We start from the raw sequence: 12,289 nt of genomic DNA, 5'->3' as shown, positions 1-12,289 counted from the left end.
GATGCAGCATCATGAGAGCGGAGTGAAGCGCGTCGAAGATCGTCCGTGCGTTGCTTATGTCATTCGATGTGGGCCCTAAGCTGAGGGAAGGAAGGACAGGGGCACCCATGCACTAAACCTAATTCGTGTATGGCCACGATGCGCCATCGTAAGCTCATGAAGCTTCCCCAGAGCATCTTCTGTCTACAGCAAAGCAGCCACAGAAGTTGACACTTTGCCAGCAATTCTTCCCCGCAACACATTCAATTCTTGCTGCGGAATCCTCAACAACTTCCAACTTCCAAATCCCACTTTCCCTCCCAACAAGGCCTATGGATTCTTCGCTGCATGAGGTCTGGCAAGCTGCTGCTGGCAGTCCCTTCTTCCCTACCGTGAAAAAGGACACTCAGTTCACGGTCGCTTTTGCCCTACTCATCGTTGGTTTCTTCCTCACTGGTGTCTTTGCTCTCAGTATGTGCCATTCTTCATTAGTCCATTTCTGCCTGCTGACCTTTTTTAGACCGTACCTTGATCAACGTTCCCCTACTGGGCGTTCCGGCTTCTCTTGCACTTGGGTACGTTTCCCATCCAGCATCAATCATCGCCAAAACACTAACCTCAGCAGGTTCGGAGTCGTCTATATGTTCTGTGCGGTCGGAGTCTACATCTAAGATACCCAAAAGTTCTCGTTTCGGTCGATTTCGTGTAAAATAGTTGGAGCAATCAAGAGAAGACGCTACTTGGCGCGCCAATTGCCTTTCTGCCAGTTTTTGAACCTTTCATTCACGCACCTTTCCCAAACAACCACATCCGCAACTTCGATATGTCTACAGAAGCTCAACCCATCTTCCGCGCGGTTGCGACTTCCACTCGCCCGCTGTATCAACTTTTGAGATGCATAAACTTTGCACCCAGAGTTCATGTTCAAATTACAGAGGAAGGTGTTCGTTTTGCATCTGACCATGCGCGGGTGATGCAGGGTGAGTTTTGCCAGTAATATCAGAGTGACCAAAACTGATAGTCAGTAGGCGTTGCGTTTCTCGACAAATCTCTCTTTTCGTCATATACAGTCAATTTACCTCCTCAGGATGGCGATGACGCGTCTGAACTTCCCAATTTTCAACTTTCCTTATCATCAGTCCTTGAAGTGCTTCAGATCTTTGGGGCCGTGGATGTAGCCGCTCGTGCTCACAAAGCAGAGCAAGACCCTTATCGCAGTAATCTCCGGAATTACCGCCCTGATGCTTTCAGCAACCAAACCCTTGGTATTTCTGGTACTTGCACTCTCCTGTACGCGGAAGAAGGAGACCCGTTCAAAATCACCATCGAGGAATCTGGCGTGAAGACTACTGCGTCTTTGACAACCTATTTACCGGAAATACCCGATGATATTCCTTTCGACCGCACTGATCTCACCTTTAAAATTATCATGCAATCTCGAACACTGCTGGACTCGCTCGCAGAAATTTCTCCAACAGCTCCTTTGAAGTTGACAGTTACAGCCACCAAAGCCTCACCTTTCCTATCGCTTGCTGGTATAGGAGATCTGGGGAGCTCAGGGGTGGATTTTGCACGTGGCAGGGACCTTCTCGAGACTTTTACCATCCAAGATCGTTGGTCGCAGGCCTACAAATTTGACTTTATCAAGAATTCGACAGAAGCGATGCGAATCGCCAACAAGGTCAGCTTACGAGGAGATTCACAAGGAGTTTTGAGTCTGCAGTTCATGGTGGATATTGAGGGTGGTAAGCGAAGCTTTCTTGACTTTCGGTTCGTGCCTTTCCTTCAGGAAGATGGCGAGAATGACGATGCAGATGATGGCGAAGCTGAGTAATATGTCGTGGATATCGACCACAAAACCGTGATAATCTAGTAATGAATGGCCCTCATTCAACGTTTGCATGTCTTTCACACTTGCCAGATTAAAGATTACTGATCTTGGTAAGCTTAAACTTGTGAAACCGTGTCGTAGACCCTCTTGGTCTGATCCTCCCTTGATCTGCTAACGGAATGCAAACCCTTAGAATCTGGAACACCCTACCTAGAAGCCATCATGATTGGAATGGTGGACCCAGCCTTTTCGCATCACTGCATCCATCAGTACGTCGAACACTGATCGTGTTGAAAAGGGGCCTGCTCCCTCTTGTAGTCATTTAATCCTATCCTCGTACATCTAAATCATTTAATAATCTGCACAATCTGCTGAGCAGAGTGACTGCCAATTCTTCATCATGAATCAATTTCGAGAGATAAATATCATCATTTCATCAAGGCCAAGCACGACTGGCACTATTGTAGCAAAGAACAAGAGAAAGACTGCTTGGTCTGGCTGTCTTTTCAGCCCTATCAAAACATGGGCAACAACCATGTTCGGAAATAAGCCTGTATATGTCGACATCGACGACGAGTCAGAACCGTTACTTAATGAGAAGAGAACACCGACTACACAAACGGTGTCGAGTTTCATGCGTAGGGCCGCATCACGAACGATTAGAAAATACAGCCGTCTCCCATAAAGACCACCCTGAAAACTTGGAACATCGACTTCTTCGACAAACGAGACAAAATAGGAGGAAATAGAGCACACGGCAGGCCTGTTTGATGCTACGAGACTTTGCGAGCGAACGATGGATTTTGGCTATGACATGAATTACGAACAAGAGTATACAAAGGAAGCTCGACGAATGATGGAGTTACGGTACAGGTGCCCCTTTTTTGAGATTTATATGCACAATATTTCGACGCATATTTACTAGATATTTGCCGATCCATGTCTAAGCGAAAAGGTGTTCTCTCGTACTGTTTCGGTTGGTGTGAGCCTTGTCTTTCTGTGATGTCAGTTCCATAACTAGGCACGTAACCCAGGAGCAGACTCGGAAAAGCACACGTGTGCTGGGGACTACGCAATCTGCAGCACCGAGATGGTTTTCATCTTTGAACATAACACCATAGGTTATCTTCAAAGAGTGCAGGTAAGCAGAGAATCCTCGGGTGATTGCCCTCCATTCGGAAGAATAAGTGGTATTTGCTGTGCGTTTAGTTGAAGTCACCCTCCTACAAAACAAATATGTATGGGACGAGGGATTCCTAATGAAACATCATTCACATAAGCGGAATCATTAGGACTTGGCTTCATCAGAGCAGTTCATGGCTTTAGTAACATCAAACTGGATGCATGGAAGATTTTATGACATATGAATATCAAGGGTTTTGTGTACGAGTTATATCGCCACTTCACTCTCGATGCGGGCGAGGCATAGATACAACTGAACAACCTGGCGAAGACCATGGGAAGCGAGCATCCGAGTCAAATTATATTAATTTTTATTATTTAGCTTTTAACAGTGGGCTTTCTCAGTTGCATCATGATCGATAAGGAGACCATTGTAAGTCGCGGCAACATTATCATGTTAGGCTCGCAAAACATTGCGAGAGTTGGGACTGAAGGTGTTTACCATATTACGACCAGTCCCTAGGCACCTTCGCCATATTTTTGCATCATTGCCTCTACTACCCGAATGTTTTCTTTCCAGTATCCCTCTGCTTCTGATGCGGAGAGCTTGGGGGGCCTCTACTCAGGCTTCAAAAACAGTCCAAACTTCATCCACTCGAGGAAAACCTGCGTGGTTTCACTCTCGTTAACCAGTTTCCACTTGGGAATGGTACCCCAGAAAGCTTGGCGGAGCTCATCTGAACGAGGGTATTCTTGACCGAACCCGTTTGGAGCGTTTTGGCGGAAGAACATTTCCAGAATGTGATAGGACGATGCAACTGGTGCAGAGGCGACGAACTCCCAATCAATGATGGCCTTGATGTCGGTGTTATCTTCACTAGACACAATAATATTGTGAGGACCCATATCAGAATGTGACAGGGCAACTGGTATTTGCTCCACGATATGTGGGGTGTTGTGAAGACTGTTGGATACAAAGTTTCGGATGCGCGTAAGATACAATGCCTTGTACTCATCGATTCCTTGTTGCTTCTCGAGGGAGACTAGTGATGCGTTGATATAAGCACGGAGATATTCTCGTACGGAGGAGAATGGCCCGCCGAGACTGTAATGTCGATCTGGATCGATCCTGAGATTGAGCTCGTCGTTGACCAAATCGGCGACCACTTCTCCGATCAATTTTGGTTCTGGGAACGGGATGTCCCAGCAGGCTTAGAAAGCACGAGTGACTTTCGGAAAAAGGTTGATCTTTTGCTCGTGGGATAAGCTGGGGTATACCGAGGTGCACATTACGCCTGGCATCACCTGGGTTATCTGCCTCCCCATGCCAGTTGTTTCCTGCCGTTGTTTCCTGCCGTTGTTTCTCGTGAGGAATAGGGTACACAGGGGGTACTGGTAGGAGTGTAGGGCTGATGGTTTTGGTGATATAGGACATCAAGGAGTCCGTTGACGCAACATTCCCGTGGTGGCATAGCTGAACGACATAAATCGAATCGGTGCTCTCCTTTACTGTCACTTTGTACGAGATGCTGAGTGCGCCATCTGTGAATCTTTCCCATAATGACAGGTGCTGGCCGGTGGCAGAAAGGATTGCTTCGGAAAAGTCTTGTTCCTAAATAACAATAGGGGATGGAGGAGATATGTTCTTTGATCTCCTATCGATTTTGATCAAATATCGATTAGGAGGTACAGGAGGTCCGTCGAACTCCTCCAAAGTAGCAGACCAAGTGAAATAGTCTGGAGTGGCGTTCAGCAATGAATAGCCAACTGCTTTACCCTCTGGAGGACACAGGGCACCGGACAAGGCGAAATACACTATAGCAGCTGCAGCCTCATCTTGTGTGAGAGGGGTTGATACCATGATTGTGTACCAAAATCTGATGTGGAATTGAAGCCGGGTAAGCAGTTTCAATAGTGGTAGGAGGAGAAAATATGAAAGTTTCGTGAAGAAAAGCATCGAGGCAGTTGCCAGTGAATCAGTGATGCTATAACGTTTTTGCTAGATATTTTGAATTTCTAATTCATCCAAATGAAAAGAGGAGGAAAGAACATACTTAGGTTGCTGCTGTCTGTACAGCGCGACAGAAGCTTCCTTTATAACCGACATCGTAGGTAGCTAGAGTTCAAGCCGTATGAGTCACGCATTCCATGGTTGGAAAACCTACCTACCTAGTCTTGAGAAAACGGGCCAAAATAAACAAAAGAAAGAACATACTTGGAATCGTAGGAAGGGACGACTCGTCCACTGTCAGATGCGTCTCTTGTTCACATCAAATCCTAACTAAAACACCACTAAATCTCTACGAACTCATTGGACAGGAGGTCTTCCAACCATCAATCCTCACCGCTGCTCTGGCGGAAGTTGTTTCATCTTGAGGCGATCATATGGTCAATCCTTTCTGCAAGAAACCGTAATTCACCGTCTGAGTATTGGAAACAATAAAGTATTGTCAATGCACACAGGGAATTCTCTTTCCCGTTATCTACCAAATATACGTCAATAAAGTCAGTAAATTGATCGTTCATTGCCATGATACCCCCTCGTTCACTTTCCCAGGGCACAAGAACTGCTGATATACACTCGCACAGTTCTCGGATTGACCGCTCCGCTCAGGGCTCGCACTTCAGGTCGTGATGCAGAGTTCCGAAGCCTGGAGGTTGTGATGCAGATAATCATGCAAGCCATAAGCAGGCTGAGAGTTGGATCGTTTCCATTAATGCAGAGTCCCGTTCCGCCTGGTCTCCGATGCTGCGATACCACTAGGCAGGCTGTCATAGGTTCGAGTTACCCGACGTCAGGTCGGCCTCTTACCAACGGGTACCAACGTCAACATGTTGTACGGGCCTTTCTACTGGGTTCGATTACCCAATTACCGGGTCAAGGACTAAATCGAGAATCAGTTCTTGCGTCTTGAGTGGTTGATGAGTTGTTGCACAAACTGGATACAATGACCGGGCCTCGACATTCGATATAAGACATCTTGTTTCTAGCAAGCCTGAATTGAGAGGCCTGAATAGCGTCAGCCACTTTCAATCAATAACCAATCAGCACAACAAGAAATGTTTCTAACACATTGCCTATTGTTACGAGTTTACTTGGTTGCAGCTTTTGGGGCATATCACTCCACAGCACCATGGTCATGATGAGTCTATGGACACAAGACGGATCATACGACTCCCTTAGGAATGATATCCCCGAGTTCGTCCCACCGTTTTTATTGTTGAATATATATTATTGAGCCAGTCCCACGATATTTTACTGTTTACTTGTTTGCAGGCTAAAAACGCTTTCTTATTCCGCATTCGGGTCCGTTGAACTTTCGGTCCATCTAACAAAGCCTCTAATCCGGCGATTAGGAATGACAGCGTTTCCACTCCAAAGAGAGCATATACTTGACGCATTTCTCGATAAACTTTCTTTTCAACGTTCTTCATTTTTTTGTTTTGTTTCTTATTATGAGAAACGGTTTCCCGAATTCTTTTCGTTTCGTTTGTTGCATCGCCAGGCTTTCTGCTGGCCAGTCAAAATGCCTGGCTTAATACGGCGACTTATAACTCCTCAACGGTCACTACCAAAGACTCGACAACAGAAGAACCAAAATCGAAATGGCGACGATCTTAGCGATTCGTGTGAGGACTTGAGTTCTTGCTGCGCTAAGAAGTCTACACAAAGAAGGACCAACACCACAAAGTCACGTCTTCCTGTGCCAAAGAAAAGCTCAGTCATAGCAACGCCAGTTACTATTCAAAGAGTGCCAGAGATTCATCGTGTTCCAAACCCAGTTCCTTCTTTGCCAACTCCTCACCTAAGAGCTCCGTCCATAAGCTCCTCATGCTTTGAAGGACGAAATGCAGCCCTTGAGGCTCTCACTGGCAGTAATGCCATCAACAGCAGACCACCACATGTTCTTTGTCCTGTTGAACACGGGCAATCCCACCCACATTCCTACCACCAGTCCCATTCCTCCCAATCCTCACGGTACCTGCGCCCCCCTCGTTCTAGGAATGGCAACTATACTTCTGTTAATTACAGTATCTCACACCATGAGAGGGTCTCGCCCGAGGCTTCGATTATTTCTTTGTCGGACCATGGCGCTGACGTTTACGAGGTCGAGCCAACCAGCTGGCAGCCCGACCAGCCTGTGTACGACGGTCAAAGCCTTGGCTCGTCATCAGACAGCGTTGACCGTCTATTTCGTGAGACCGATGAGGCATTCAAAGCCTTAGGCTCTGCACTTAGAGAGACTCAACGTGCATCGCAGTTGTCTAATTTACCTCCACCACCATCACCACCTGGAATACCTACAAACCATAAACATTCCAAATCCATGCCTCTGCCAGCAGGCTTCCAAAAACATTCGAGGTGGAGAGGCGAGGAATCATCCTCCATTTCCTCCCACCGGTCATCTCCAGACAGACGGGCATCGGTGGTTAAGAAGCCTCAAAGAAAGAAGCAGAGTTTTGTTGGACAATCTTTTTCCAAGGCAGCAACTCTCACTCCACGATGGACCTTGTCAGAGAATATGACGGGTATCCTAACGGGCCAGCGTTTCAGGCGCATTGAAGCTGATGAGATGTTGACACCCGATCGTATCGAAGCGCTGCGAAGGAAACGAGAAGCGGCGCAACAACAACTAGACGACGAACGGGCAGAGGAGCGTGCCAGAGAGCGTAACTCAATCGATTCGGTCCGGAGTGCGGCTTCAGACAATTCCGAGACAGATATCGAGCCATTTTATCTCGACGAATTGGCATCCCGAATAAGAGCGAGACAGGCTGCAGAGAATACGGTTGTTCCAGCCGAAACAACACTCCAGACACCAGAGTTGACTCCTGATCTGGATTCCTTTCCTCTGGATATTCCGAAAGGAACGCCTTTGGTCGAAGACAACAAATCTATTTGGAGTATCCAGGATAAGAGCGACACTTCGCCAAATACTTTGCCTCAACTTCCAGCTAGAAGCCCTGCGCGCCTCGGTACAGAAACAGTTGAAGTATTGCCATCAATACCAGAGGTTTTGGGAAATGTGGCTGCCAAGTCACAACCAAAGTCGCCGAGTGATGAGCCAGCCACCGAGCCCCCTAAACCGAGCATTGAAGAGACAGACGAATACTATTACTTGAAGAGTACACCTTATACACTCACAAAACCCTCTTTCCGTCATGGGCCGATCACCCTAGCCAAGGCTGAAGTTGAAAAAGGTATAAAAAAGATGGACGATACATTGGACTGGACAGCATTCCAGATGGCGATTTTAGGAGGAGCCGGAGATTTATTCCCAGACATGTCCATTGACGAGGACACAAAGCAGGTGGAAGAAATCACGTCATGGTTCGATACCTTTGGTTTTGAGACATATGGGGCGTTGATTGGAGATGTACCTGAGCCAGAGCCAGAAGCCGAGCCTATTCAAGCGCAAGCAACACCATCGCTACGGTCATCATCCCATAGCACATTCTCGTCAACGCCTTCGACTATCGATACAGACGTTGACCTTCCGATCCCGGTGGGTGCTGAGTTTCCCTCCGGGTTCTGGAACGCCCCGGCGCCCGGTCAAGCTCTGGACAAAGCTAAGTTTTTCAACAGCACAGGGCTAAAACGATGGGTTGGCGAGGGACGACCCAAATGCCCGACTTTACGCAGCGAGGACGAGGACGAGGGAAGTCTACCGCCGAGTCCTATGATGCCTCTCGTGGTTGGCCAAGCCCATATTCCGGACACGGTACCGATGGGTTATAACCTACATCATGATTTAGGTGACTTTTTGAAATGGGAGGCGGAGAATGTTTATGCTTCTGGGTTTAGCAAGTCGCCTTGAGGGTGGTTCGCGTTTGATTGATACCTGAGTTGGGATATCCCATATCCCCTGCATGATGTTTTTTACTTGATACCTAGGCATTTGAAGCGCGTATAGCATTTACCTAATTTAGAGCAATAGTTAGTATTACGCATAGATGAATTAAAAGAATAGATGTTTGATGTTGAATTAACTTGAATGTTGACAGTGATAATGTTAGAGTCAACCAAGGTTTCTTAGCAGGGGATACGCCACTAAACCAATCAACACAACCACTAGTCATGCAACTCCACACAATGTTTACATCTCACTTGCAGCACATTTCAGCATCATTTCCAACACAAGAAGACATGAAACACACGAAGCAAGGCTTCTCATAATCAACAACCTTTGCCTTTCATCATTTCATTCATTCATTCAGGCCCGACCATCACTCCTCTCAAAAAACTCCTCATCACAACAAAAGCTCTTTGTTCTCTCTCACTTCCTCGAGCCCAAAGCAGCCAACATCTCACTACATACCTACCACTCCATCAGGTTCCTTCACAAAAAAGAAGAAAGAAAAATGCTTAGACGTCCCGCAACAACACTGCACATCACCTCCGAAGACGTCGCGTCCTACGAAGACCGACGCGCCCGCGAGGCCCTTGTCGCAGCACAACAAGCCCGAAGAGCTGCAGCCGTAGCAGCTGCTCAGCAGAGTCAGGCGGATATGGAAGGTGTGCATCAGGCGTTGCAGGAGAGGGAGAGGGATGATGATTTGAGGAGGGCTAGGGAGGAGAGGATGGGTGTTTCGAGAAGACGATGAGCGAAAGGAAATCGGGACATGAGATATGGGAACTGGGAATGGATTATTGTATGCTTTGGGATTATGGTATTCGAGATGGAATTCATCTCGTTCTTTATTACTTTTTGATACATATAAAAATGTTTGGTGTGAGCACAACATCCAAAATTGGACTTTTCCCCCATATTTCCCCTTTCCACGTAATATACTGTGAGAATATTATGTACATAGTTTATCCCTTCCATGCAAGATATGCAAAAAACAACAGCACCATCCAAACAACACGCCAAGCCGTGGTCCAAAGCTCTCGGCCAATCACCCCAAGAGCTTTCTTGCCACCGATGCGTTTATCTTGAACGCCTGTGGTGAAAAGATTGTCGTCGAGGTGTATGCGAGGCCCGCTAGCAGATCCCCAACCCCAGCGCTTATCATTTCGTCCTCCGCGTCGAGCTTGCCATCGATTTGATGTTTGGACAGGAGAGGCGCTCCTCCCGTGCCGCGGTGCTGCGCGTGAGGGGAAATGGTGTGCTGAAGTTCCTGAGGATGTCGTGTTGCGGTATGATGAAGCTTCGGGAGGATCCATCTTGTCTTTATACATGGGTAAAGCACTTGAGGCTGAATGTTTCTCAGGTTCGAGGGCGAAAGGGGTGAGTGAGAGTGCGGGAACAAGTGCTGCGCGGACGACTAGAAGAACAAGAGTTGCCACGCCAAAGACAATGTATTCCATATACGTATGGATTTGGTTAGGTAAAAGACACATGTGTGTCTGAATCGTCTGCTCTGGTGCTCCAGGTAGTGGTTTACCCTTTGAATCAACAGGGTTAAACATGCTGACCATGAGAAAGCCAGGCGTAGGTACACCCATGGCCATGCTCATACTCTTGACGGTGATTTCGCGGACGTTCTCCTTTGCATCAGAGTGCACAACCTCGCAGTAGTCATGGTCATCGCCTGAAAAGACATGCTTGATGTTTCCTATGCTCTTGACCAATTTGATTGAGTCAAGCTCATTGAGAACGTTTTGGTATTGGTATCCCCCGACAATGCTGAGGGCGTTTCGGTTATCAGGGAAAACGGGCTCTTTCTGGCCCTTGGGAGGTTTCGTCGGCGGCCAGTGCTCTCGTTGAGGGCCGCAGGGTGTTCCAGGCGCTCGGTATAGCGGAACATGTGTAAGAAGAATCGTGGGAAACTCAGGGTCATCGCCTTTGTCTGCTTCAGTGGTCTTGCCCCAAGTTGGCTTCGATCTATCCAGTTCCTCAACGTTATGAGGATATCGTAGACCTCCTTTGAGATCATAGTAATGGCGTAATTCCTCCTCGACTGCCTTTCGCTTCAATGCCTTGACACCGTCCAGAAACTCATTCACAGGACCGAAGATGGGCTTCAGATCATGCTGCTTCTTGTACTCTGATGTATCAGCACTCAAAGAGACTGAATCGACAGAAACAATGGTGTGGTTTCCGATAACATCCACGCGGTTAACATCGCCAAAGAATGCCTCGAATCGATCTCGAACAGAAGTTTGCACTTGCGCACCAAAGCCCAAGTCATGGTTTCCTGGCAAACTGGCCACCAGCTTTCGTCCACGCTGCCAAGGTCCAGGTACTTCTCCTCCGTCGTTGAAGTGCTCAAAGAAGATGTCTCCGAATCTCTCGTACTCGTGCAACCAAAAGTCCTCGCCATACGTATTGTGCCACGACTCGACCAGCTTCTTTTCATCTTTGGAACGACCTCTTCCCCATTTCGGATCGACGAATTTACCTTCTCGCGTCTTCCACTCTCGACCGCCGTCGAACAAATCGCCCAGGAAGAATAAACTGTCAGGGTGTAGACGGCTTTGCATCGCTCGGTAGCCACGTCGTAGGTAATTATCGGTTATGAGAACCGTCAGAGGATTAAGAGGCCAGGGACGGCCAGGGTAGGAATGAGGATCGATGATTTGAGGATCGGCGACGAAGACGAGGTGGTGAGGTTTCGCATCTTTCGGCTGTAATTGTCAGTTTTTTTTTAACATATTCTTTCAAGTGCAACATACCCATTTCTCCCAATGGTCCCAATCGCAACTTGCGACTTTGCTACTGAACACCCATCTCTCTCCATACAATAGTATAGCGAGCCAGAGCAACACCAGCAGATGAGGAAAGCTCAATAGCCGTCTTGAAGTTAAATTACGCTGTAACCGTCGCATAATTCGTTCGCCCGTCGATATAGCCATGCGCTTTCCCGGACCGGAAGCCCATATTCTTAGCTGGTGCGCTGCCTGCTGTGCGTTGGCTGATAACACATGGCCTATTGACTGAATGTTCCTTGGGATTGTGGAACTGGTACGATACTGATATGGGCGCGACATGATGGCGCCATGCCCTAGAAACCGCGCTCGTGAGGCTGATTCTTAAGAGTTCGCAATTTGTCGTATCGTGCTTTGTTCGGAATATGGTTGTTTGGTTGTCGTCGAGATGGCCTGCGTTGATCGACAGTTCAAGGGACAAGGAGGACCCCTTGAAGTGAAGCGAATGACGATGTTTCAGTCAACAAGACTAGTCTCGTCCCGTGCACTTTTAATATCGGGTCTGTATCGTCATTAAATCCGCCGTATCCTCGTGTTCAATATTGCACAGAATCACGAAAAGGTGAAGAATTTACAGAAGAAAAAAAAGAGAGAGCGCGTGTTGAACTTGTCGTCTCCTCACAAAGAAACAAATACGTAGCTTTGAGCTTGTGCTACTACATGATTCGCCAACCTTTTTTTTACTACCCTCCCGCGCCTGCAGG

The 12,289-nt window shown here is 47.5% G+C and overlaps 6 protein-coding genes across 6 annotated transcripts; 4 read left to right on the top strand and 2 right to left on the bottom strand.

Annotated features, from left to right (window-relative positions):
- Position 1: 1 nt before the first annotated feature.
- EDB82DRAFT_544212 (repair protein Rad1/Rec1/Rad17-domain-containing protein) lies at positions 2-1,813 on the top strand (the record flags this gene model as incomplete). Its single annotated transcript, XM_065609397.1, has 5 exons — positions 2-45; positions 308-450; positions 500-554; positions 694-959; positions 1,008-1,813. 5 exons carry the CDS (start codon positions 2-4, stop codon positions 1,811-1,813), a joined length of 1,314 nt encoding a protein of 437 aa, XP_065465992.1.
- Positions 1,814-2,012: 199 nt separating this feature from the next.
- On the top strand, positions 2,013-2,574 carry EDB82DRAFT_114903 (uncharacterized protein). The gene has a single exon (XM_065606982.1). It carries the CDS (start codon positions 2,211-2,213, stop codon positions 2,493-2,495), a length of 285 nt encoding a protein of 94 aa, XP_065465991.1. The 5' UTR covers positions 2,013-2,210; the 3' UTR covers positions 2,496-2,574.
- Positions 2,575-3,550: 976 nt separating this feature from the next.
- EDB82DRAFT_544211 (uncharacterized protein) lies at positions 3,551-4,793 on the bottom strand (the record flags this gene model as incomplete). Its single annotated transcript, XM_065609396.1, has 3 exons — positions 3,551-4,143; positions 4,238-4,502; positions 4,554-4,793. 3 exons carry the CDS (start codon positions 4,791-4,793, stop codon positions 3,551-3,553), a joined length of 1,098 nt encoding a protein of 365 aa, XP_065465990.1.
- A 1,486-nt stretch (positions 4,794-6,279) lies between these two features.
- Positions 6,280-8,946, top strand: EDB82DRAFT_493328 (uncharacterized protein). The gene has a single exon (XM_025732532.2). It carries the CDS (start codon positions 6,292-6,294, stop codon positions 8,749-8,751), a length of 2,460 nt encoding a protein of 819 aa, XP_025587632.2. The 5' UTR covers positions 6,280-6,291; the 3' UTR covers positions 8,752-8,946.
- Positions 8,947-8,957: 11 nt separating this feature from the next.
- Positions 8,958-9,692, top strand: EDB82DRAFT_493326 (uncharacterized protein). The gene has a single exon (XM_065608422.1). The coding sequence runs from the start codon at positions 9,296-9,298 to the stop codon at positions 9,536-9,538; it is 243 nt and encodes an 80-aa protein (XP_065465989.1). The 5' UTR covers positions 8,958-9,295; the 3' UTR covers positions 9,539-9,692.
- Positions 9,693-9,695: 3 nt separating this feature from the next.
- Positions 9,696-12,245, bottom strand: EDB82DRAFT_438525 (uncharacterized protein). Its single transcript, XM_025732554.2, has 2 exons — positions 11,553-12,245; positions 9,696-11,504 (listed from the first exon to the last, which is right to left on the bottom strand). Exons 1-2 carry the CDS (start codon positions 11,865-11,867, stop codon positions 9,750-9,752), a joined length of 2,070 nt encoding a protein of 689 aa, XP_025587634.1. The 5' UTR covers positions 11,868-12,245; the 3' UTR covers positions 9,696-9,749.
- Between the last annotated feature and the right edge of the window lie 44 nt (positions 12,246-12,289).

This window comes from Fusarium venenatum (assembly GCF_020744135.1).
Source record: "Fusarium venenatum strain MPI-CAGE-CH-0201 chromosome Unknown EDB82scaffold_1, whole genome shotgun sequence".
NCBI lineage: Eukaryota > Fungi > Ascomycota > Sordariomycetes > Hypocreales > Nectriaceae > Fusarium > Fusarium venenatum.
The sequence above is the reverse complement of the archived record's forward strand: the minus strand, read 5'-3'. Positions and strand labels throughout refer to the sequence as shown.